At 39.6% G+C, this 26566-nt stretch overlaps 1 protein-coding gene across 3 annotated transcripts in view; it reads left to right on the top strand.

Moving 5' to 3' along the window:
- Positions 1 to 26566, top strand: part of SEL1L2 (SEL1L2 adaptor subunit of SYVN1 ubiquitin ligase) — a gene marked incomplete at both ends in the record, with an annotated part of 122013 nt that overhangs the window by 80531 nt on the left and 14916 nt on the right. For 2 of the 3 annotated variants that reach the window (XM_080684224.1, XM_080684225.1), the window contains 4 exons: positions 18224 to 18286; positions 18845 to 18932; positions 21474 to 21622; positions 23009 to 23083. In XM_080684224.1, coding sequence (XP_080540350.1) covers positions 18224 to 18286; positions 18845 to 18932; positions 21474 to 21622; positions 23009 to 23083 — 375 coding nt within the window. Of the gene's footprint in view, positions 1 to 18223; positions 18287 to 18844; positions 18933 to 21473; positions 21623 to 22747; positions 22914 to 23008; positions 23084 to 26566 lie in introns of all 3 variants that reach the window. The other variant, XM_080684223.1, reaches the window with a different exon arrangement.

Raw genomic sequence — 26566 nt, 5'->3', positions numbered from 1 at the left:
TAAATGGGAAATGCCAGTGACTCCTAGCAGGAGGACAAACAGAAGTTCAGCTTTCCCCTCTCCCATGCTGTAGACGAGGTTATCTAGCTCACAAAACAATAAATAAAAAGATAAGGACAAAGGAAGGGAAAACTCAATCAGTAAAGCAATGCATTCAGGACAAAAACAACCAAGAAATGCCCAGTTTTCTCCCATTCGATCTTACCCAAAAGCAGACATTCCCCTGGCCCGAGAAGGTTGTCAGAGAGGCAGCCAGGACAAGATGATTGAGAGCAAGGCTCTGGAGACATTTAGTTTGAATGCCAGCCCTGCTACTTACTAGCGATGTAACTATGAGCAAGTACTTAACCGTTCTGTGCCTCAATTTCCCCATCTATAAAATGGGAGTATAAGAAGATTTTGCTCATATTGTTGTCAGGATTTATTGAGTGGACATTTCTGTGCCTCCTATTATAAAGTAGATAAAGCATTGCCTGGCACATTGTAAGTGGTATGTGTCTGCTATTATATTTTGCAGCCTGGGACCAGTTAGATAGAGTGAGCTTCAAAGCATATCTAAGGCAAAATGGATTAAATATATGAGGGAATATATAAATGGTGTTATTTGAATCCTGCCACTGAAGTTTTGCCTTGGTTCCTAGGTTCAGTGAGGCTGGTATCTGTCAGATAAAACTTAGTGGACTACTCTGAATCCCTTTAGTACATAAAGAGCTCCTAGTCACAACACCCATCAACCTAATGTTGGTGAGTGGCCCTAATGAACTTTCTATCCCTACACAATAGAAAACATTTTGTTGTCTATGTCATACTATAACACTAGCAGTAAAGATGTGCTCAAATTGGGGAATATTTTTAACTGTTCTTTTTTAAAAACCTACATGCTGCTTTAGGAGCCTATTTATAAATGACTAGCACTTTGGTGCTGCTGCTATTGTGGTGTAAATTACTGAGAAGGCTGGTAGGAGGCTCCTCTTCCTTGTAATTTATATGAAACTGTGGTGCAGCAAGATAGTTATCTGGAGTACCATTAGATTAGGATGACAAGGGAAAGCCAAATGAAAAAGAGGTAATGTAATGGGAAGATCTCTTATAATCTGGCAAATAATGCTGATTTGTCAGTCCAGAGGAATAATGCCAGGAAGCTGAGTGTGTAAATTAACCCAGCTCCCAAACTATCCAGGGTTGTATGACCAGCAGTGATCTGAGCTACTCGAGTTCTAAACCTGAGCTACCTTCATTTACAGAGGAAATCTGACATGTATTTAAAGTAGTTGTTCTGAATGGCATTGGGTTGACATCACCGATATTCCTTTATCACCAACTGCACAATTAGATTTCTTACTTTGGGTCACTAGTAAAGTATAAAAGTTTCTGTCTTCCACTCTTTGCACATCCATACTCTTCTTTCACTAATAATTTTTTAAAAAAACATTGCTTTTTCAATTTGTTTTAGGTCATATCAGTACCAGGATGCAAAGATACAAACGTTATAACCTCTTTGGATTTTTATTTACTTAGAATCATGAACATTTATCCTATGTGATATTGGGCCCATATTCTTCTGGTTTTCTCTCTCATACCTCTGAACACATCAGGTCCACCCCATCTCCATACTTTTGTCCTTCCTTCTCCCTTCCCAGACTCTCCCATTCTGAATCTTACCCATTCGCCAGATGAGAGTTTAACCTCTCTTCCTGCACAAAGCCACCCTTACCCTCCTTGGCTCACATAATCTTTTTCCTCTTCTGAAATTGCCCTGCATTCGTGCTACCTTCCGATGGAACTTCACTGCTTCTACCTTGTGCCATCTCTCCTGCTATCTGAAGTCATGTCTCCTCAATTACAAAAGGGCTATAGTCTTAGTACAATATTTGCCAGATAAATGATCATTTGCTCACTGAGTTCATGTAAGCTAACCTAAGCAAGAGCCCTAAAGTGGAAGTTACATATGATGCGATTGCCTACACATGTTATATTTGGCCCAAAAAGTGTTTTTAAAATTAGAGAATTTCATATCAAAATCTCAATATCCAGATTTTTTTGGAAAATAGGAAGAGCTGACCTATAAGGCCACTATTCCATATAACAACTGCCTGGAGAGGATCCAAGATGGCAGCAGAATAGGAACAAACTGGAATTACAACTAACATATAGAATAATTAACCCGAATAACCAACTAAAGACTAACTGAACAGAAGGATTTACAGAAGAAGCCACAATGAGACTGGTAGGACGGGCAGAGACTTGCAAAGGCCTGGCCTGGCTCCTAGGTGGCAGCTGAAATTCCAGAGGGATATCTCAGCTGCAAAGGTTCTCCCTGAGGAGCATGGGATCTCAACCCCAAACCTGGCTCCCCAACCCAGAGCACCAGAGCTAGGCTATGAGAATCAGCAGGGATTCTGTCTGCCAGGGAGAGATGAGAGTCTGCTAGAAACCCAGGCACCCTCTTAAAGGGCCAGCACACAAAATCTTGTTCACAGCCACTTACCCTGGCTCCAGCAGAGGGAGGGCAGTTCTGAGCAGACTAGAGTGTGTGAGGAGAGACTAAGTTGAATGGCCCTCGGCGGAGAGTGAGAGGAGGGAGCTGAAGGGACAAGTGCTAGGGTCCCTATGCTGTGTCCCTTTCCCCCACCGCCCATCGAGGCCATCTTTCTTGGGTTGAGCACACCCCTCCATAGGACATCAGCCCCCAGGAAATGCAATACCCTCCTGACTCCCTGTCACCCCATCTTGCTGAGCTCACTGCAGAGGATTTGACTGCCTGCACATGTGGTGGAGGTCTGCGTGGACTGGAGTTGTATCAGAGACTGAGTCCAGGCCATTTTTCCCCTTCCTGAGAGTCTGGCTGGCACGGCCACCCCACAACAAATCCACTAGCCCCACCCTCCCAGCTCCTTGCCACCCCACACTGCTGAGCTAAGGCTCTTGAAGAAGTCTCCACAGAATTCAGGGTGTCTCCAGGGTGGAGGCCATTTTTTCCTCACAATATTCCTGTTCTGTTTGGGCCAGATAAGCTCTGCAGGCCTCATGCTGATGACTCCCTGAGACCCTGTCCCACCACAAAAGTCTGCAGGGGCCTGATGGGTAGTAGTTGGTGTTGGTGTACTTTGGGACTTTTGTTGAGTTGAGCCAGATCCAGCACTGGCACAGAGTTTGAATCTGTATCAGTCAGGTAAAGACGATTCGCCCCTACCTGATGACTCACTGGGAACCTACCTTGTGTAACTTGAGTACCACCAGAGGCTATTTCAGTGTCTGAGCCTAACAGGTAGCCAGCAGGTGAAGGTAGGTAGAGGAAGATATCAGGAAACATTGGGCCTTATGCTGACCTGTTCCCCAGTTTGATGCAGGAGGCAGCTGGCCTTGGTGCAGAGCTTGGCACTTTCAACACACACCCAGGCCCAGTAAGGGCAGCAACAAACTGTGGATCACTTTGTAGCTCCAAAGAGGTTGCTTAGGGACAGTCATAGGCAGCATCTGACATTGACCTCCACCAGAGTCCCTCCCAAGAGGTCCCAGAATAGCACATCCTATGGCAGAATACAGACAATATCAGAGCAGAACCCAATTAACTCCACAAGAGTCGCATCCAAAGTGAGACTCAGCAGGCGCCAAACCCTGTTGAGGCTAGTGTGGACAGTGCCTGCATAGCAGCTCACACACTATGGTTGGATTCAGTCCTCACAGTCAGCCAGCCAGAGGGACAACCTCTTGCAAAGAGGAGCAAACAGCAGTCAAAACTCATCTATAACAGGAAGGCTTACATAATCCACACAGGGAGGTTCCTGGAGTACTCAGCTCAGGTGATCAGGGAGACTGCTCCACAGAACACCTACTACATAAGGCCACCCTGCCAAAACAGGAAAACATAGCAGATTGACATAATGCACAGAAACAAACACAGAGAGGCAGCCAAAATGGAGAGACAAAGAAGCATGCCCCAAATGAAAGAATAGAAGAAATCTCTAGAACAAGAACTAAAGGAAATGGAGGCAAGCAATCTACCAGATGTAGAATTCAAAACAATAGTTACAAAAATGCTCAAAGAAGTTAGCAAGAATTTCAACAGCTTAAAAAAAATACATAAACCATAAAAAGAACTACCAGTCAGAAATAAATAATATAATATCTGAAATGAAAAAAAAAAAACACTAGAAGGAATCAACAATAGGTTAGATGAAACAGAGGATCGAATCAATGATTTGAAAGACAATGTAGCAGAAAACACCCAATCAGAACAGCAAAAATAAAAGAGTTTTAAAAAATGAGGATAGTTTAAGGGACCTTAAGGACAACATGAAGTGTAACAACATCTGTATCAGAGGGGTACCAGAGGGTGAAGAGAGCAATCAAGGGATTGAGAACCTATTTGAAGAAAGAATAACTGAAAACTTCCCTAATCCAGTGAAGGAAAAAGACATACAAGTCCAGAAATGCAGAGAGCCCCAAACAAGATATACCCAAAGAGGCCCACACCAAAATACATCATAATTAAAATGGCAAAGGTTAACAGTAAAGAAATCTTAAAAGCAGCAAGAGAAAGAAAGGTAGTTGCCAACAACGGAGTTCCCCTATGAGCTGATTATTCAACAGCAACATTTCAGGCCAGAAAGGATATGCATAAAATATGCAAAGTAATGAAAAGCAAGGACCTACAACCAAGACTGCCCAGCAAGTATTGCAAGCAATGTTAAAGGGACTTCTATAAGAAGAAGAAAGAGAAAATAAAGGAACATAGTTATAAAGAATAAAGTAGCAACGAATATGTACCTATCAACAATCACTATAAATGTAAATGGTTTAAATACTCCAATCAAAAGATATAGGGTAGCTGAATGGATAAGAAAACAAGACCAATATACTAGTATATACTGTCTATAAGAGACCCACCTCAGAATGAAAGACACACACAGACTGAAACAAAGGGATGGAAAAAGATATTTTATGCAAATGGAAATTTAAAAAGCTGGGGTAGCAATACTTAGGTAAGACAAAATCTACTTTAAAACAAAGTATATATAATAAGAGACAAAGAAGGATACTGCATAATAAAAAAGGGGACAATTCAACAAGAGGATATAACCTTTTTAAATATTTATACATCCAACATAGGAGCACTTAATTAAATACATAAAGCAAATCTTGGTGGACATAGAGGAAGAAGAGGTCTACCATAATAGTCATACTAGGGGATTTTAACACCTCATTGATACCAATGGATAGATTTTCTAGATAGAAAATCAATAAGGAAACAGAAGCCTTAAATGACACACTAGATCAGATGGATTTAATTGATATTTCCAGAGCATTTTATCTCAAAGCAGCAGAATATACATTCTAGTAAAAGTACAGAATATTTTCTAGGAAAGACCACATGTTATGACATAAAACAAGTTGTAATAAATTTAAGAAGATTGAAACTATATCAAATATCTCCTCTGATCATAATGATATGAAACTAGAAATCAATTATAATACATAAACTGAAAAACACACAAACACATGGAAGCTAAATAATATGTTACTAAATAACGAATGGGTTAATAAGGAAATCAAGGAAGAAATCAAACGATGCCTTGAGACAAATGAAAATGGGAACACGACAACTCAAAATCTATGGGACAACAGTGAAAGCAGTACAAGAGGGATATTTATAGCATTACAGGCCTATCTCAAGAAACAAGAAAAATCTCAAATAAATAATCTAACTTTACGCCCAAAAGAATTAATGAAAGAGCAGTGAACAAAGACCAAAGTGAGTAGAAGAAAGGAAATAATAAAGATTAGAGTGGCAATAAGTGAAATAGAGTCTAAAAAAATGCAAAAGATCAATGAAACCAAAATCTGATTCTTTGTAAAGCTAAATGACTCATCAAGAAAAAGAAAGGACCCATATAAATAAAATAAAAAATGAAAGAACAGAAGTAACTGACACCATAGAAATACAAAGGATTATAAAAAAAAAAAACATTACAAACAACTACATGGCAACAAATTGGATAATATGGAAGAAATGGATAAATTTCTAGAAACATACCATCTCTCAAAACTGAATCAAGTAGATACAGAAAATCTGAAGACTGACTACAAATGAGAACAGAAGAAGTAAAACTGTCATTATTTGCAATGACATGATAATGTATATCAATTACTATAACGATTCCATGGGGGGAAAAAGGACTAGAATTGATAAATGAATTCAGTAAAGTAGCAGGATACAAAATAAATATTCAGAAATTGGTTACATTTTTATATTAAGTAATGAACTATTGGTAAGCAAAACTAAGAATTGCATCAAAAATAAAATACTGTACTTAATAAATTTAACAAAGGAGGTAAAAGGCCTGTACTTAAAAAATTATAAGACATTGAAGAAAGAAATGGAAGAAGATACAAATAAATGGAAGCATATACTATGCTCATGGATAGGAAGAATTAACATTGTTAAAACGTCCATATTACCCAAAGCAATAAATACATTCAACCTAATTCCTAGCAAAATACCAATGGCATTTTTAAAAATTTATTTATTTACTTATTTATTTTATTGTTTAAAATATATTAGTACATATATCTCCCTTTTTTTTCCCCCATTGACCTTCCCCCAGCCTCCCCTACCCCCTGTTGCATGCCCTCATCCCACCCCCCCAATACCTTGTGTCCATTGGTGTGCTTACATGCATGCATACAAGTCCTTTGGTTGATCTATTTCCCTCCCTCCCCAACACTCCCCAGCCTTCCCGCTGTAATTTGACAGTCTGTTCGGTGCTTTACTGCCTCTGTATCTATCTTTTTATTCATCAGGTTATAATGCTCTTTATTTTCCATAAATGAGTGAGATCATGTGGTATTTTTCTTTCATTGCCTGGCTTATTTCACTTAGCATAATGCTCTCTAGGTCCATCCATGCTGCTGCAAATGGTAAGAATTCCTTCTTTTTTATAGCAGCGTAGTATTCCATTTGTAGATGTACCATAGTTTTCTAATCCACTCATCTGCTGATGGGCATTTAGGCTGTTTCCAAATCTTAGCTATGGTGAATTGTGCTGCTATGAACATAGGGGTGCATATATCCTTTCTGATTGGTGTTTCTGGTTTCTTAGGATATATTCCTAGGAGTGGGATTACTGGGTCAAATGGGAGTTCCATTTTTAGTTTTTTGAGGAAACTCCATACTGTTCTCCACAGTGGCTGCACCAGTCTGCATTCCCACCAGCAGTGCACGAGGGTTCCTTTTTCTCCGCATCCTCGCCAGCACTTGTCCTTTGTTGATTTGTTGATGATTGCCATTCTGACAGGTGTGAGATGGTACCGCATTGTCATTTTGATTTGCATCTCTCGGATAATTAGTGACTTTGAGCATGTTTTCATATGTCTCTTGACCTTCCTTCTGTTTTCTTTCAAAAAGATTCTATTTAGGTCCGTTGCCCATTTTTTTATTGGATCATTTATCTTCCTTTTATTAAGTTGTATAAGTTCCCTGTAGATGTTGGAGATTAAACCTTTATCAGTGATAACATTTGCAAATATGTTCACCCATAGAGTGGGCTTTCTTGTTGTTTTGTTGATGGTTTCTTTTGCTGTGCAAAAGCTTTTTATTTTGATGTAGTCCCATTTGTTTATTTTCTCTTTAGCTTCCATTGCCATAGGAGCGGTATTGGTGAAGAAATTGCTTCAGCATATGTCTGAGATTTCTCTGCCTGTGGATTCCTCTAGTATTTTTATGATTTCTCATCATATGTATAAGTCCTTGCTCCATTTTGAGTTTATTTTTGGGTATGGTGTAAGTTGGTGGTATAGTTTCATTTTTTTGCATGTATCTGTCCAATTTTCCCAACACCATTTGTTGAAGAGACTGTCTTGACTCCATTATATGTTCATGCCTCCTTTGTCAAATATTAATTGAGCATAGTGGTTTGGGTCGATATCTGGGTTCTCTATTCTATTCCATTGGTCTATAAGTCTGTTCTTGTGCCAGTACCAGACAGTTTTGAGAACAGTGGCTTTGTAATACAGTTTGAAATCTGGTATTGAGATCCCACCTACTTTGTTCTTCTTTCTCAGGATTGCTGTGGCTATTCGGGGTCTTTTTTTACTCCAGATGAATTTTGGAGAGTTCTTTCTAGGTCTGTGAAATATGCCATTGGTAATTTAATGGGGAGTACATTGAATCTATAGATTGCTTTGGGTAGTATGGACATTTTAATGATGTTGATTCTTCCGATCCATGAACATGGTATGTTCTTGCATCTGTTTATGTCTTCCTCTATCTCTTTTTTCAGTGTCCTGTAGTTTTCCACGTATAGGTCTTTTACCTCCTTAGTTAAGTTTATTCCTAGGTATCTTAATTTATTTGGTGCAATGGAAAATGGGATTGCTTTTTTAGTCTCTCTTTCTGTAAGTTCACGATTGGTGTATAGAAATGCCATAGATTTCTTGGTGTTAATTTTGTATCCTGCTACATTGCCGAATTCATTTATTAAATCTATTAGTTTTTTGATGGAGTCTTTTGGGTTTTTTATGTACAATATCATGTCATCTGCAAATAAGGACAGCTTTACTTCTTCTTTTCCAATCTGGATGCCTTTTATTTCTTCTTCTTGTCTAATGCAATGGCTAATACTTGCAGTACTATGTCGAACAGGAGTGGTGAGAGTGGGCATCCCTGTCTTGTTCCTGTTCTTAGGGAAAATGGTTTTAGTTTTTGCCCATTGAGTATGATGTTGGCTGTGGGTATATCATATATTACTTTTATTATGTTGAGGTAAGATCCTTTTATTCCCACCTTGTTGAGAGTTTTTATCAAGAAAGGGTGTTGGATTTTGTCAAATGCTTTTTCTGCATCAATTGATATGACTATGTGATTTTTATCTCTCAATTTGTTTATGTGATGTATCACGTTTATTGATTTGCAGATATTGTACCATCCTTGCATTCCTGGGATAAATCCTACTTGGTCATGGTGTATGATCTTTCTGATATACTGCTGGATCCGATTTGCTAGAATTTTGTTGAGGATTTTGGCATCTATGTTCATGAGGGATATTGGCCTGTAATTCCCTTTCATTGTGTTGTCTTTATCTGGTTTTGGTATTAGGTTGATGCTGGCTTCATAGAATGAGCTTGGAAGTGTTCCTTCCCCTTGAATTTTTTTGAATAGTCTGAGGAGGATAGGTTTTAGTTCTTCCTTGAATGTTTGGTAAAACTCCCCTGTGAAGCCATCTGGCCCCGGGCTTTTGTTTGCTGGAAGCTTTTTGATGACTTCTTCAATGTTTCCATAGTTATTGGCCTATTGAAATGTTTAGATTCTCCCTGATTGTGTTTTGAAAGGTTGTATTTTTCTAGGAATATGTCCATTTCCTCCAGGTTGTCCAGTTTGTTGGAATAGAGTTGTTTGTAGTATTTTTTAACAATCCTTTGTATTTCGGTGGGGTCTGTTGTTATTTCTCCTCTTTCATTTCTGATTTTGTTTATTTGGGTCCTCTCTATTTGCTTCTTGGTGAGCCTGGCTAGAGGTTCATCAATCTTGTTTATCCTTTCAAAGAAGCAGCTCTTGGTTTTGTTGATCTTTTGTATTGTTTTTTTTGGTCTCAATGTCGTTTATCTCCGCCCTGATCTTTATTATTTCCTTCCTTCTGCTTACACTGAGCTTTTCTTGTTGCTCTCTTTCTAACTCTTTGAGTTGTGGGGTTAGGTAATTTAATACCATTGTTTGTTTTTTGCAGTAGGCTTGTAGAGCTATGAACTTCCCTCTCAAGATTGTGAGGGAAGTCTTTTTGCTGTGTCTCATAGATTTTGGATTGTTGTGTTTTCATTGTCGTTTGTTGCCATTATGTTTTTTTATTTCTTCTTTGATCTCTCTGGTAACCCAGTCATTGTTTAATAGCATGCTGTTTAGTCTCCATGTGTTTGATTTTTTTGGATTGTTTTTATTGTAGTTGATTTCCAGTTTTATGCCACTGTGATCTGAGAAGAAGCTTGATATGATTTCTATCTTCTTGAATTTGAAGAGACTTTGCCTAGGACCCAACATATGGTCTATCTTTGAAAATGACCCATGTGCACTTGAGAAGAATGTATATTCTGTGGTTTGGGGTGAAATGTTCTGAAGATGTCAATTAATTCCATCTGGTCTAGTGAGTCATTTAGGATGGATGTTTCTTTGCTGATTTTTTGTTTAGAGGATTTGTCCAATGGTGATAGTGGGGTATTAAAGTCTCCTACTATGGTTGTATTGCTGTCAATCTCTCCTTTGATATCTTTCAGGAGTTTTTTATGTACTTGAGTGCTCCTCTATTGGGTGCGAATATGTTTACCAGAGTTATTTCTTCTTGTTGGATTGCTCCCTTTAGTGTTATGAAGTGGCCTTCCTTATCTCTTGTTATGTCCTTCACTTTGAGATCTAATTTGTCAGATATAAGTATTGCTACCCCAGCTTTTTTTTCATTTCCATTTGACTGAAAAACCTTTTTCCATCCCTTCATCCTCAGTCTGTGTGCATCTTTTTTTGTTGTAGACAGCAGATATATGGGTCATGTTTTCTTATCCAATCCATTACCCTATGTCTTTTGATTGGTGCATTTAATCCATTTACATTTAAAGCTATTATTGATAGGTACTTATTTGTCGGCATTTTTATTCTTTACCCCTGTGTTCCTTCTTCACTTCCTATTTCTTTCTCTTTTTTTACAGCAGACCCTTTAGAATTGCTTGCACTGCTGGTTTGGTGGTAATAAACTCCCTTAGTTCTTTTTTGTCTGTGAAGCTCCTGATTTCACCTTCAATTTTGATTGATAGCCTTGCTGGGTACAGTATTCTTGGATTCAGACCCTTCCTTTGCATGACTTTGTATATTTCATTCCATTCCCTTCTGGCCTGATGAGTTTCTGTTGAGAAATCAATCGCTAGTCTGATGGGGGTTCCTTTGTAGGTAACTTTCTGTCCCTCTCTGGCCGCTTTTAATATTCTTACTTTGTCGTTGGTGTTTGCCAATTTAATTATAATGTGCCTTGGCATCAGTCTTTTGGGGTTCATTTTGCTTGGGACTCTGTGAGCTTCTTGGATTTGTGTGGGTTTTTTCTTCCCTATATCAGGGAAGTTTTCTGTCATTATTTCTTCAAACAGGTTTTCTATTCCTTGCTCAGTTTCCTCTCCCTCTGGAACCCCTATTATGCGGATGTTGTTTTGTTTCATGTTGTCCCAAAGTTCCCTTAAACTCTCCTCCTGCTTTTTAATTTTTTTTTTCTAGAAGCTGCTCTACTTGGGTATTTTTTTCCATCTTGTCTTCTAGCTCACTGATGCAGTTCTCTGCTTCTTCTAGTCTACTCTTGATGCTTTCTATTGCATTCTTTACAGCAGCGATGTCATTTTTCATTTCTTCTTGGTTCTTCTTCATTTCCTCTTGGTTCTTACACATACTGTCGAATTTGTCTTCCATTCTTTTCAGCCACCGTATGATTATTTCTCTGAATTCTTTCTCTGGCAGGTTGCTTGCCTCCATTTCGTTTACTTCCTTTTCTGGTGATGCCTGCTTTTCTTTCATATGCGGGCTGTTTCTTTATCTCCCCATGGTCTCTCTTCTCTGGGTGTCTGGTTATGTAGTTCTCTCTCTCCTTTCCATGGTGGAGTGTAGAGCTCCTCTGAATCCGTATGTTGCGACAATTGGGGACTGGTGCTCTGGGGTTTGCAGCTGTTCAGTTCGTGCCGCAGTTGTAGATTTTCAGGCTTCTGATACCATCCACTTTCCCCTTCAAGATGGCATGGTCTCTGTGTCCAAGCTGGTCGCTCCAGGAGGGAACCTAGCAGCAGTGGGGGCTGCCAGGTCAGGGCAGCCCCATCCAGCAGTCCCCCACCATCTCCTGGAGTATAGCTGTCCCTCAACTCACCAACAAACACTCCCTGTGTGACCCTCAGCTGTTCTTTCTATCTGCTTCGGGACAAGGCTTGGAACATGTCTGTCCATTCCGCTGTCATTTTTTCCTCCTCCCCTATGGCATTTTTTATAAAACTTGAATAACCCCACAATTTATATGGAACCACAAAAGACCCCAAATTGCCACAGCAATCTTGAGAAAAAAGAACAAAGTTGGAGGTATCATGCTACCTGATATCAAGCTATACTTCAAGGCTATAGTAATCAAAACAGCATGGTACTTGCATAATACAGGCATATAAATCAATGAAATTGAATAGAGAGCTCAGAAATAAACCCACACCTATTTGGTCAATTAATGTTTGACAAAGTTGGCAAGAATATGCAATGGGATAAAGACAATCTATATCAATAAATGATGTTGGAAAAATTGGTCAGATACATGCAAAAAATGATACTAGACCACCTTGTTACACCATATACAAGAATGAACTCAAAATGGATAAAAGACTTAAATAGAAGACTCAAAACTCTAAAATTCCTATAAGAAAATGTAAGCAGTGAATTCTCTGATATTTCTCTTAGCAATATTTTTTCTCCTCAGACAAAGAAAACAAAAGAAAAAGTAAACAAATGGGTCACCTCAAACTAAAAAGGTTTTGCACAGCAAAGGATACCATCAACAAAACAAAAGGACAGCCTATTCAATGGGAGAAAATATTCACTAATGATACACTCAATAAAGGGTTAATACCCAAAATGTATTAAGAACTCATATAGATGGAGAAACCAAGATGGCAGCATAGGTAAACACCTAAACTGCTGCCTCGCACAACAATTTCAAAACTACAATTAAAAGACAAAATGGACATCATCCAGAACTACAGGAAGGCTGGCTGAGTGGAAATTCTACAACTAGAAGGAAAGAAAAAAGCACACTCAGACTTACGGAGCTGTGGAAGGCAGAGGTACAAAGGCACGCGTGCACGCGCAGACAGGGCTGGCAACTGAGTACGCAGCAGGCTTTCTCAATCAGGATGGAGACAAAAGCTCCCGACTGCTCTGAACTCCAGTTCCGGGCGAGACTCTTGGGACCCAGTCTCATACGGGGAGAAACTGGACTGTCTGGCAGCAGGCGAAACTCGAGGGCGGCTTTCTCTCAGAGGTGCTTGCAGTGATTACCGCAAGACACTGAGAACCAGGGGCCTCTTAGAGCAGGCTGATGGGAAGCCATCGCTGTTTTCCCCACCCTGTGATCCCACCCCATGAAGCCATAGCAAAATTGCTCCGCCGTGAGACTCCACCCCATCCAAGCTGAGTCCAGAGGCTTTTGCATATGAATGGCATGGTCCTTTGAATTTTTTTTTTAAATATATATATATATATATTTTTTATTATTAATTTTTTACAGAGAGGAAGGGAGAGGGATAGAGAGTTAGAAACATCGATGAGAGAGAAACATCGATCAGCTGCCTCCTGCACACCCCCCACTGGGGATGTGCCCGCAACCAAGGTACATGCCCTTGACCGGAATCGAACCTGGAACCCTTCAGTCTGCAGGCCAACGCTCTATCCACTGAGCCAAACCGGTTTCGGCTGAATTTTAAACTTACCTAGAGCTGAGTCAGAGAGACCCAGAACATCCAAAAGAAGGCCCAAGGCCCGACAGTAGCTTGCATTGCTTCACAGCTGGGCCTCATTTGGGCACCTCCAAAACCCAAACAAAGAAGAGGAATCTGCAGATCTCTCCATAGCTCCTGCTGGGTGGCCTCAGGCAGAGGCTAAATTAGCACCTCCTTGGAGATCCAAGAGCCAATGTACCCAGGGATCAGAGTGGGACCATACAGATTACAACTCCTCAGATCCATAAGGGACACACACAGGGGGAAGACTCAGTGAGCACCAAAGCCCCACTGAAGCAAGTCTTGTCTCATAAGGGTGTCTCCAGCACAGAAGTTCTTCCAGCAATAGACACAGATGATCCTCACAGCCAATTAGCCTGGAGGTCAATTCCTCCCAGTGATACCAACAACAATCAAGGCTTAACTACAACAAGACTGTGCACACAGCCCACAAAGGGGTGCTCCAAGAGTGTTCACCTCAGGTAACTGGGGAGGCTGAGCCACTGGGCCCTATAGGACACCTAGCACACAAAGCCACTCTATCAACTCAGGGAAGCAGCCAAAATGCAGAGACAAAGAAACAGATCACAAATGAAAGAAATGGAGGAAAGCAAACGACTGGATATAGAGTTCAAAACCATGGTTATAAGGTTTTTCAAGAATTTTCTTAAAAAGGCCAATAAATTTAGCAAGACCCTCGAGAATATGAAAAAGGACCAACTAGAAATTAAACATACACTGACTGAAATAAAAAATAATATACAGAGATCCAACAGCAGACTAGAGGATTGCAAGAATATAGTCAAAGATTTGAAATACAAAGAAGCAAAACACACTCAACCAGAAAAGCAAAAAGAAAAAAGAATCCAAAAATATGAAGATATTATAAGGCGCCTCTGGGACAACTTCAAGTGTACCAACATCCGAATTATGGGGGTGCCAGAAGAAGAGAGAGAGCAAGATACTGAAAACCTATTTGAAGAAATAATGACCGAAAACTTCCCCCACCTGGTGAAAGAAATAGACTTACAAGTCCAGGAAGCGCACAGAACCCCAAACAAAAGGAATCCAAAGAGGACCACACCAAGACACGTCATAATTAAAATGCCAAGAGCAAAAGACAAAGAGAGAATATTAAAAGCAGCAAGAGAAAAACAGTTAGTTACCTACAAGGGAGCACCCATACGACTGTCAGTGGATTTCTCAACAGAAACTATGCAGGCCAGATGGGAGTGGCAAGAAATATTCAAAGTGATGAATAGCAAGAACCTACAACCAAGATTACTCTACCCAGCAAAGCTATCATTCAGAATTGAAGGTCAGATAAAGAGCTTCACAGACAAGAAAAAGCTAAAGGAGTTCATCACCACCAGACCAGTATTATATGAAATGCTGAAAGGTATCCTTTAAGAAGAGGAAGAAGAAGAAAAAGGTAAAGATAAAAATTATGAACAACAAATATATATCTATCAACAAGTGAATCTAAAAATCAAGTGAATAAAAAATCTGGTGAACAGAATAAACTGGTGAATATAATAGAATCAAGGGCATATAAAGGGAGTGGACTGACAATTCTCAGGGGGAACGGGGCATGGGGGGTGCGGGAAGAGACTGGACAAAAATCGTACACCTATGGATGAGGACAGTGGGGGCGGGGGGTAAGGGCAGAGGGTGGGGTGGGAACCGGATGGAGGGGAGCTATGGGGGGAAAAAAGAGGAACAATTGTAATAATCTGAACAATAAAGATTTATTTTAAAAAACACTCATATAACTCAACCTAAAACAAACAATCCAATTAAAAAATGATCAGAGGACCTGAATATCAGAGGACTGAAATGATCAGAGAACTTCTCCAAAGAGGACATACAGATGGCCAGTAGATATATGAAAAGATGGTCAACATCACTAATCATCAGAGAAATGCAAATTAAAACCACAATGAGATATAACCTCACACTTGTCAGAATGGCTATCAGCAATAAATAAATGTGTGGGTGAGAATGTGGAGAAAAGTGAACCCTTTGCACTGCTGATGGGAATGCAAATTGGTGCAGCCTCTATGAAAAATAGAATGGAGGTTCCTCAAAAAATTAAAATGGAACTACCTTATGACGCAGCAATTCCATTTCTGGATATATATCTTAGAAACCCAAAACAGTAATTCAAAAAATATATGCATCCCTGTATTCACAGCATTATTTACAATAACCAAGATATGGAAATAACCCAAGTGCACATCAGTAGACCAGTGGATAAAAAAGTAGTGGTACATATATACAGTGGACTATTACTCAGCCATAAAAATGAATGAAACCTTACCATTTGCGACAGCATGGATGGACCTAGAGAGTATTATGCTAAGTGAAATAAGCCAGACAGAGAAAGACAAATACCATAAGACATAACATATGTGGAATGTAAAGAACAATATAAATTAACAAACAAAACAGAAACAGACTCATAGATACAAAAAACAGACTGATTTTTGCCAGTGGGGACAGGGGTTGGGGGACTGTGTGAAAAAGTGAATGGATTGAGAAATACAGATTTATAGTTACAAATTAGTCATGGAAATGTAAAGTACAGATAAGAAATATAGTTAAGCCCTGACTGGTTTGGCTCAGTGGATAGAGCGTCGGCCTGCGGACTGAAGGGTTCCGGGTTTGATTCCAGTCGAGGGCATGTAACTTGGTTGCAGGCACATCCCCAGTAGGGGATGTGCAGGAGGCAGCTGATCGATGTTTCCCTCTCATCAATGTTTCTAACTCTCTATCCCTCTCCCTTCCTCTCTGTAAAAAATCAATAAAATATATTTTTTAAAAAGAAATATAGTTAATAATATTGTAATAACTATGTATAGTGCCGGGTGGGTACTGGAAATATCAGAGGAGCACTTTGTAAAGTATATGATTGGCTAACCACTATGCTGAGCACCTAATACAAAAGAATACAGAATGTAAACTGTAACTGAAAAAAAATTTTTAATTAAAAAATAAAAAAGATGAAAACCAAAAAATTCCGATATCTTCTTAGAAAGTAAAATTTCTCATAATCTCATCATCATAGTTAATAGTTTGATGTATATTTTCCCAGAATTTGCCAATGAAATATATATTTATTTTTTTAAAAAACTTCCTGGAGCAGAGAACTGTGGACCTGCTGCTACCTTTAGACAGGACAGGCACTCTCTGGCTTTCCTCAGTCCCAGCCACCTAATACCTGGTTTAATGTCCATCTTACATACTTGCATGTTTACTCCTGATCTGAAAGTTCTAAAAAGGTGTTGTGGGCTTAAACAGTTGGTGAGTCATCCAATGAGGCTCTGGAACTCTCTTAGAGAAATTTGTCTCCACTATTCTAACCTTTCACCTTCTCTCTTTCTCCTTTCCCTCCTCTCATTTTCCTTCCCTTCCTTTTTTCTTAACCCTTAACTGAGAATAATTAGAAGACAGACTCACTAGACTTTATCACATCCATCACACCAGGCATTACTATCCCCAGACCAGACTATTACAGTACTCCTAAGACCACAAGTAGATGTTGTCAGGGAGAATGGAGAAGAAAGCAGACATATACCACCTGTTTTAAATACAGGTGCACAACTCTTAAGAACTCTTACAATAGCTGGCCCTTTCATATTCATTGCCCCAAACTTTGGAATCTTAAAGTAGTCTTTTAACTATGCCTTCTCTACTGAGGGGTACTCTGGCTTCACCCACAATAATTACATTTAGGTGGTAAAAATTCTGGAGAGTTTTCTATTATAACTAGTTCCTGAGGAAAGTTCCTGAGGAAATACTATAAACCAATAAAACAATCCTATAGATCTGCTGAATGAAAGCTAAGTGACCAAGTGTGGCTCCCTACTCAGTTACTACAGGATGAAATGCATGATGGCAGATAGAAAGAAAAAGTGAGTTTTCTGGTGGGGAAGTTACTTCATCAATGATTAATATGCTAAATATAAATATTTTTGAATGTGTACTAAATGCTAAAGTGCTAAGTACTTCCTTCTATAAGGTATGTTTGCATAAGGTAATATATACCAACAATGCTTGACCATTCATAATAATTTGATTGAAATTCACACACTAAAATGTTATTTGCCATTTGTGGTAACCTCCTTTGACCAAAGCAGGTAACAAGTGTCTGGATAGATTTCTCCCTTCCTGAAAACTCCTATATATATATATAGTCCGAGACGAAGCTCAAATGTAGCTACGTCTGACAACTCAAATCCCTCAGACCCTAAGCTGATCCAGGCAGTTGAGTATCCCTCTTCTAGGAACCCACCACATTTTATTATAGGACTTACCACATTTGACATGATCACTTTAAGATAAGAAGAGCTACCTAGTGAGTCAGAGACCACTAACCTGTGAAGTTTCTAAGACAAGGATCATGGTTTAAAATATAATCAATAATCATTTGTTTAAAAATAATCATTCTTATGGAGTCACACACAGGGAGAGCAATAAATGAAATCTGAATGAAAGAATGGAGGAAAGATTTGACTTTCATTTTCCTCTTCTTTTTTTCAGTCAGAGGGAGTTATGAAGGTATGAAAGGAGAAACTAGAGAGGGTCAGAATAACTTGCCAACTGCCTGATTAAACTGCCTTGATTAATCACTGTGGGGTGAATTTCAAATATTTTGAATGATTTTTCAGTAATTTTATTTACCATGAATTCTTGTGAAACTTAACTTGGATTTTTAAAACTGTTCTAGGGTAATGCAATTGGTCTTCATGGGCTTGGTCTTCTTTATTTTTATGGAAAAGGCGTTCCTGTGGTAAGTTAAATAATTTCCATTATCTTTTCAACATGTTTCTAGCAACTTATAAAGTAAAATTCATGGTCATTGATTAATTTAAAGAAATTAGTCTCTATTACCTGGTTTGCCAAACTATCACATATGATAATAGAGAATAAAATAATCTAGTGAAATGTTTGCCAAAAAGACATAGAACAGCCTTGTGACAAAAATTACAAACCCTAATCATTACCTAAGGAATAATAGCCAAATGTAACAGTAACCTTAGAAATCATCTAACCCCTGAGGATTTTTTTAATAGAGAAATTTTGATAACCTCTGTCTTTGAGTGCCCTTCCCCAATGTCTAACAAGACTTACTATCAATGTAGGAAAAGTCATAATTTACACTGAAAATGAGATAATTATTTCCTAACATAATTTAATAATGAAACAAAATGTATAATACTTCTGATACTATTTTAATTATACTAAATCACATAGGGCACTATCTATACTCTTTTTAAAAAGTAGAAGGCAATTGTTACCATGGAGTTATATCTATACCTCTGAATAATAGAGTATAATTATCTTGCAGAATTATGGTGAAGCACTTAAATACTTTCAGAAAGCTGCAGAGAAAGGATGGCCCAACGCACAGTTTCAATTAGGCTTCATGTACTACTGTAAGTGCTATGAATATGATTATTAACTGCTCCTTTTTGAACAAAAATCAAAGGACTGGTATGTGTGGTTTAGATAGAACATTCAGGCAGCAATTTAAATAGGAATTTAAAGAAGATGAAAGGAAAGAATACCATTGGGAAGAGGAGGCAAGGAGGTACAGAGTCAGGAAACACACCTTTGAAAAGGTTGAGTTGCCTTGTGATATCCAATACTACACATACCCAGAAGCAAGTATGAAACTCAGAAGAGCCCTAGCTGGTTTGGCTCAATGGATAGAGCATCAGGCTGTGGACTAAAGGGTCCAGGACTCAATTCCAATGAAGAGCACATGCCCCAGTTGCAGGCTCAATCCCCAGTAGGGGGTGTGCAGGAGGCAGCCAATCAATGATTCTCTCTTACCATTGATGTTTCTCTCTCTACCTCTCCCTTCCTCTCTGAAATCAATAAAAATATATTTTTTTAAAAAGAAACTCACAAGAAAGGTCAAACTTGGAGAAAAACATTTGGGACATGACAAACATCAACTTGCAGGTGTTTGTTAAGAATAACTGAGGTTGCAAATGAGAGTGTGAGAGGGAGAAGCAGTGGACCATGGTTAGAAATATGGTGATCCTCAGTGCCATTAAAAAGATGAACAGAGAAGACTGGTCACAAGAAGGCTGGAAAGGCTTGGTTAGAGGAGGTGGGGCCGGGGGGGGGGGGGGGGGCGGGGCGGGGAAGATGATCTTAAGGAAGCCAAAGGATGGAACTTTCAAGAAAGAGTAAATGAATGAGCATCCCTCTGAATGCAGCAAGAAGCCTGGTTCTTAATTTTAAAAGAGGAGTTGAGTATCCATGGCACTTGTCAATATCGAGGATGTTAGTGATGTTCTTGGACAGGTTGGTATAGAAGCCATATACAATGGGTTGAACTGTGAGGGGAAAGTGAAGTAAAAATATTTTTGGAAGTACTGCACCTTTAAATGGAAAGAGAGAGATGTGATGGTAGCATAAAGGGGACTGAGAACTAAGAGGGAGTTGTTTTTAAGATGGTGAGAGTTATGAGTATAATTTTTGACACAGGAAAGAAAGCCAGCCAATAGAGATGGTTAATGAATCATGGGAGAAATGAGATAATTGATGAAAAGGGGTTCTGGAAAAAGTAGGGTGGCATTAGGATCTGTATACTTCACAGAGAGGAGGGACTTCTCATCCTCAAAGATGAAGGCAGGAAGGAAAGGATGATGTGTATGTAAATCTGGGGGGCACAGGAAAGAGGCAAGAGGAAAGACAAAGGAAGGGTTTCCTCAGTGAGTTAGGAGGTACAAAGTTGTCTTCTGAGAAAAAAGATAGAGTGATTGGGATAGGAGGTCTCAGAAAGCCATGAAGTTCTGTCATCATCTCTGTGGGGACTAAGAGAGGACGGGGCGGTGGAGGTGGGGGGGAGGGGTGGGGGCTGGCCAAGACAAGTACCAGGCGATCTGAACAATTTTAGTCTCCCCATTAAGTCCTTCCTGTCAGAGTTGAGGCTAGCATAGCCACAGACCACATCATCAAGGAGGTCAGATGATGGCCAAAAAGTTGGCTGGCATTTTCTACAGTAGCTGGGGCAGGGCCTGTTCTGCACTGTCTTGGGGGCTTGCCTAAGATGGCCTTATTCTTCTAGTTCTTTCCAAGTCACAGGCTCAAGATCCATCAGACTCCTTAAGTTTCTAGAATAACAGTAATAGTAACAGCTAAAGTTTATTAGTCTTTACTCATTTTGTATTAACTCATTTTGTATTAGCTCATTTAGTTCTCTAGTGGGTATCCCAACATTTATAGATGAGCAAACTGAGCTAGACTGTGGTTAAACAAGATCTCAGTGAAGCTGGGATTTAAAACCAAGCAATCTGCCTCTAGTCTAGAGCCTTTGCTAGTACCCTTTACATGACATGCTTCTGAAGGCTATTAAAAGTTAATGCAGGCGAGGAATTTAAGGACTAACTAGGGAAAGCTCCTCCTTTTGCAAATGAAGTCCCTACAGGTGCCCAGCTCACAAAAGAGAGCCAAGACAAGAATCCCAGCTGCTGGGAGTATGTTGATTCTCTGCCCCTTGCTCTGACCATGAGTTGAGTCCCAGCAGAGCCCCCTGGAGCTGGGATTTGCCTGCTGCAAACTCCATAGTTATGGCTGGGAGGAACTATACTGGCCTCCTGGTATAAAGATGACAAGGATGCAGAGATACATCATGGTGGGGCTCTAGTCCTCAGAGACCAGCATTTGGTCTCCTTTTCATATTGAGGAGATATTTTCATGAAACAAAATAATCCTTCAGTTTTCTGAATGGGTCAAGAACAAGGATTTCTATATTCTTACTTATAATCAAAATCACCACCACCACCACCACCCCCCCCAAAAAAAAAAAAAACGAAACAAAACAGTGGCACTAGAACAGCTTAACTTTGGGTTGGATTTTCCCCATACTATTTGAAATAGCAGACATCATTATGACCATTATATACATAGATTATAATGTAAAAAATAAATAAGAGATGGCGCAAAATCATTTTACTTTTCAGCTGGCTCTGGAGTATGGAAGGATTATAAACTTGCCTTCAAATATTTTTACTTGGCATCTCAGAGTGGGCAGCCCCTCGCCATCTACTACCTGGCTGAGATGTACGCAACAGGAGCAGGAGTGTTAAGGTCATGCAGAACTGCTGTGGAGGTAAATAATGAGATGTTTGTAAAGCACTTTTCATTTATCATACAGAAGAGGCTACTGCCCTTAAATTGTTGGTGCCTTTGATTTTATAGATATCACCTCTTTTCTCCCAGTTGTCAAGGTGAGCACTGACATTGGTTAGGGAGGGAAAGCACTGATGTAACTCAAGCTGGAAATGGAGGAAAAAAAATGATCCCTCTCCTCTTGCATTTGACTTTTCATCAAGTTCAGAGCTCCCTCAAATGCAGTTAAGGAGCTCTGTTTCAGCCTTCAATCAAATCACCAGGACAATTTGGCACTTCTAGTGGGATTAGGCAATGCAGTTTGGGAATCAAAAGGCTTGATCTAGCCTGGAAAATGTAGTTCACTTCCCCCAAAAAAGCAGAGTCTTTAGGTATTTGATGATTTGGTTGACAAAGTGAATTGTTTCAGCCTGATCCAGTGATGTACTTTTCAAAAGAATGCTTTTAGGACCTTAATGCCCTTCATTGATTTATTAAATACTTCAGCTGCACCAATATAAATATATCCATGTTGCAATCTGGCCCCTCTGAAACTCAGTTCAAAAGCTGCCAGCTAATAATCTATCTTTAGATTTGCTCCTTTGCCAACTTCCTAATGAATTATGTATGGCTAACCTCTTTTGGTTACATAAGGGCTATTCAGCTAAGTTGACATTTGTTCCCATAGAACTCTCACAGCTCCCTCGTGATTATGTCACCTATAGCCCCAGGCACTTTCTTCCCTTCATTCCCTCCTTTCCATATCAGCTGTGACCTTATAACTCGCCCTTGCAGAGCAGCAGGGCCCAGAAAGGCCCTTTTAAAAAAACAGAAGTCAATGTAGTCTTGTCCTGCCAAATCACCTGTAAGTCAGGAAAGTTCATTACAAAACATAAAATGAGCCTCAGGAAGCTTCAGCTCAAGACCAAAAAAAAATGCACCTGTAATCTTTGAGTCTATGAAAGGAATTAACTCTTAACCCTAAATAATTTGCAAAAGCCATGCTTTAGACTGGAAATGCTTGCCTGACCAGCCAGCAGGAGCTGAAGACTGATGTCATTTATCTTTTACCTGGAATGAAGTATATTGTCTAACTAATCTGCTTGATTTCTTTTCCCATATGCAGCTTTATAAAGGTGTCTGTGAACTAGGCCACTGGGCTGAGAAATTCCTGACAGCATACTTTGCCTATAAGGATGGTGATATAGATTCTTCCCTTGTTCAGTATGCACTGCTTGCAGAAATGGGGTATGAAGTAGCTCAAAGCAATTCAGCATTCATTTTGGAATCTAGTAAGATAAGTTAAAATTCCCTAATCATACATATTCATATATGATTTCTACAGGAGTATTTTAAGTCTTCCTAATGGAATGTCTCCTTTTTTTAGAAAAGGCTAAAATTATTGAAAAAGAGAAGATATATCCAATGGCACTTCTCCTGTGGAATCGAGCTGCCATTCAAGGTATAGAACCAGATAAAAATGAGCACCTACCTGTTCCCTGTCTATAGCAAACCATATCATTATTCATCTGATTTGCTCCAGCTGAGTTCTTGGGTAATAGGCAAAGAGGTGCACAAGTAGGTCATATTTCAGATTGTACTGATGTTAGGATCAGCCTTTGGTTACAGGTCATTTCTAAAATTTTCTTTTCTTTTTTTTTAAATATATTTTATTGTTTTTTTTTTGTTTTTTTTTTTTTTTTTTTTTTTTTTTTTTTTTTTACAGAGAGGAAGGGAGAGGGATAGAGAATTAGAAACATTGATGAGAGAGAAACATTGATCACCTGCCTCCTGCACACTCCCCACTGGGTATGTGCCTGCAACCAAGGCACATGCCCTTGACCGGAATCGAACCTGGGACCCTTGAGTCCACAGGCCGACGCTCCATCCACTGAGCCAAACTGGTTAGGGCCAAAATTTTCTTTTCTTTGTTATTCTCCAAGTCTCAGTTTAGCAAACCATATGAATTTTTCTGTGGCTCTGTCTCAATGGCACCAGAACAGTTGTTTGACACATCACAGTTTTACTCAAGAAACCAATTTTCTTGGTCTGGCTTCAGTCACTCATTTGCTGGGTTTTTTTCTGAATTTAATCTAAAGTGTGGTCTATGTTATGTCTCAATGAGTTTATAGGTAAAATTACTTACGGATCTAAGACTTGCTTGATTTCTCTTTTAAAATATCACATTGATGATTGCCATAAACTTCAGAGATCTTTATTATATAAACATTAGCATGTTAGCATCAGAAAACAAACAAACAAAAAACAACATAGAGTTAATTGGCCAGATCCTCTTCCCTTCCTGGAGCCCTGCTTATAGGGATCACATGCTCACATGCGATAAGGAATGTTAAGATAGCATTGGTGGGGAAGCTTTGACAAGTGGCATTTGCATCACTATGTCTCATTCCATTCTTTCCCTACAATTATATTACTGAGAGCTGAGAGATACTGCAAAGCTGTCACTGTTGGCATTTGGATATGTGAGGAACTCTCTTGCAGTAAGAGAGCAATTTTGCTTCCAATTAAGTTTCTTAAAATCATCTCATGCTGAGGCCAAATCACCCTTTCTACAAGAAGGGAATGGGATAAAAAGTGATTCTCAGCTGATGTTAATATGAGGCAGAAGAAAAAGTCACAATGGTGCCTCCTCACACGCAGCTAAGCTGGTAACACAGTAGCAAGCCATCCAGCTAATTTTAGTGAGAAATTCCCTAAAAAAGAAGTCTATATTTTCTAAATGCAATAAAGACGTTGTTTGGAGTGGGGAAACAACACCAGCAACCTCTCAGCTGTGGCAAATTAGCCCAATTTCAACAAATACTTGTTTATTCAAAGTCAGGAAATGGTGTGAAAATTGCACCAAGGAAAAGAGTCATTGAAAATGAGGGGAGAGGGAATAAATGGTGATGGACAGAAACTTGATTTGGGTTGGTGAACACACAATACAGTGTGCAGATGATGTGTTGTGAAATTGTGCACCTGAAACCTATATAATTTTGTTAACCAGTGTCACCCCAATAAATTTAATAAAAAGGAAAAAAGACAGATACACATACACAAAAGAAAATGAGGGGACATTAATATTAAACAGAATTCACCAATATAAGAACGTTAGGCCACTAAAAATAATTACCTGTCACAAGAGAGGTCAGTCATGAGTGTCCCCAAAGATGTCGTTCCCTTGAAGTTAGGAAATCTGATAATGAAGGTTTCTAATCAGTTAGGAAATCTGATAATGAAAGTTTCTAATCAGTCACTGGTGGTGCTTCTTTCAGCAGTTACTGTGTGTGAGGAGAGTGGTGAGCCATCAGGACTAAGTCACCACCGCCTGTGACTATGAAATTGAAGGGGAAATCCCTACCCTTGTCAAGTGACCCCTGGGAGCCTGTCGGGACCCCCCATGCCCCCAGTTATCTCCCTAATTAGGGTGCAGCCGAATCCTCTGGAGAACCTGATGTTCACTGCCTTCTATTCTTAGAGACCTCAGGGGTCGTGCTTACTGCTTGTACAGCTCGGAGGTACACAGAAGTCCTGTCCTTTTGGTTTATGGCCCAGAAGGCATCTTGGAGTCAAAGGAAGGCAGATTTGGGCAAAATTAGAGATTGAGTGAGTTTCTCACAGGGCTCCTGGGGCCTCTTGCCTCTCTAGGTCCCTGCAGACCCCTCTTCTGGGCATCACTTCTGTAAGGTCTTGCTGCCAGCTACCTGTACATTTTGAAGTACCTGGGAAGCAAACCCTGATAACTAATGTCTTGGCAGCTTAAGGATTGTATGATGTTATCTCTACTCAGAAAGAGCTAAAGATGGCTTGTGGTATTAATTTTAATAGAGGATTCTGAAAGATTAAAAGAACTTCAGTACCCAAAATAATCAATTCCAAAGGATTTTAGGCATTGCACTAGGCCAAATGGAATTTGGAAGGAGTCCTGTAGCCCTTAGTGATATACGTCAGATCATACAAATGAACTCAAATGCATTTAAGGAATATTAAGAAGGCTAGAGGATATCAAGAAAGTGACATGTGAGAAGGCTAGCTAGTCAGAGAGGCAGAAAGGCATGACTTGTAGGTCAGGTAAGACATCTGGAAATCATCCTGAGTGCAAACTGAAGCACTGGGGGGATTTAGCACAGGGGAATAACATGATTTAATTTTATATTTTTAAAGATCATCTTGGCTGTTGTATGGAGAATAGATTAATAGAAGGACACTTTGGAAGCTATTGTAGTACTCCAGGCTTGGACTAGATGATGGAGGAGAATATAATAGGTATGTTTTAGAGGTAGAACCAACTTGGGGATGGATTTGATAATGGAAGTCAGGGAAAAGAATTAGAAATAATTATCCTAGATTCATGCCCTGCACATTGGTGGTGCTGGCCCTGAAATAGGGAAGAAAACTGATGAGTGTGTGTGTGTGTGTGTGTGTCTTTATATGTGTGTGTGTGTGTGTTTGGGGGCTAGGGGAGGGGGCCTGGTAGCAGGGTGTTAGAAATCTCTGTTGGATGTTTTAAGTTTTAGATCCAAGTAGTAAAGTCAATAAGGCAATTATAAGAGTACGGGGCTTGGGAAGAGATAGGACTGTAGATAAATAATTCAGGAATAGTAAACATAAAGATAGCCACGTAACAAGATGAGATTACCTAGAGGAGGAGTTGAGATAGAGGAGAGCAGTGGGAAAAGGAGGCGTTGGGGGAGGAGAGAAAAGAGAGAAGAAGGAAGAGAAAAAAGGGGAAAATGGAGTTGAATAACAAGCCCTTAATGTTCCAAAATTTAGAAGCTGGGTAGAGGAGGAGTCAGGCAAGGGTGCGAAAAGGGAGGCTTATGAGGTAGAAGGGAAATCAAGAGGATGCATGGTCACTTATGTCAAGAGAAAAGTCCTTGGGAACATACGTGTAGATCCAGTGACTCCAGGGCTGCTTAGAGGTCCAGCGAGATGAGGACAG

Source organism: Plecotus auritus (genome assembly GCF_963455305.1).
Source record: "Plecotus auritus genome assembly, chromosome: 8".
Taxonomy (NCBI): Eukaryota; Metazoa; Chordata; class Mammalia; order Chiroptera; family Vespertilionidae; genus Plecotus; species Plecotus auritus.
The sequence above is the reverse complement of the archived record's forward strand: the minus strand, read 5'-3'. Positions and strand labels throughout refer to the sequence as shown.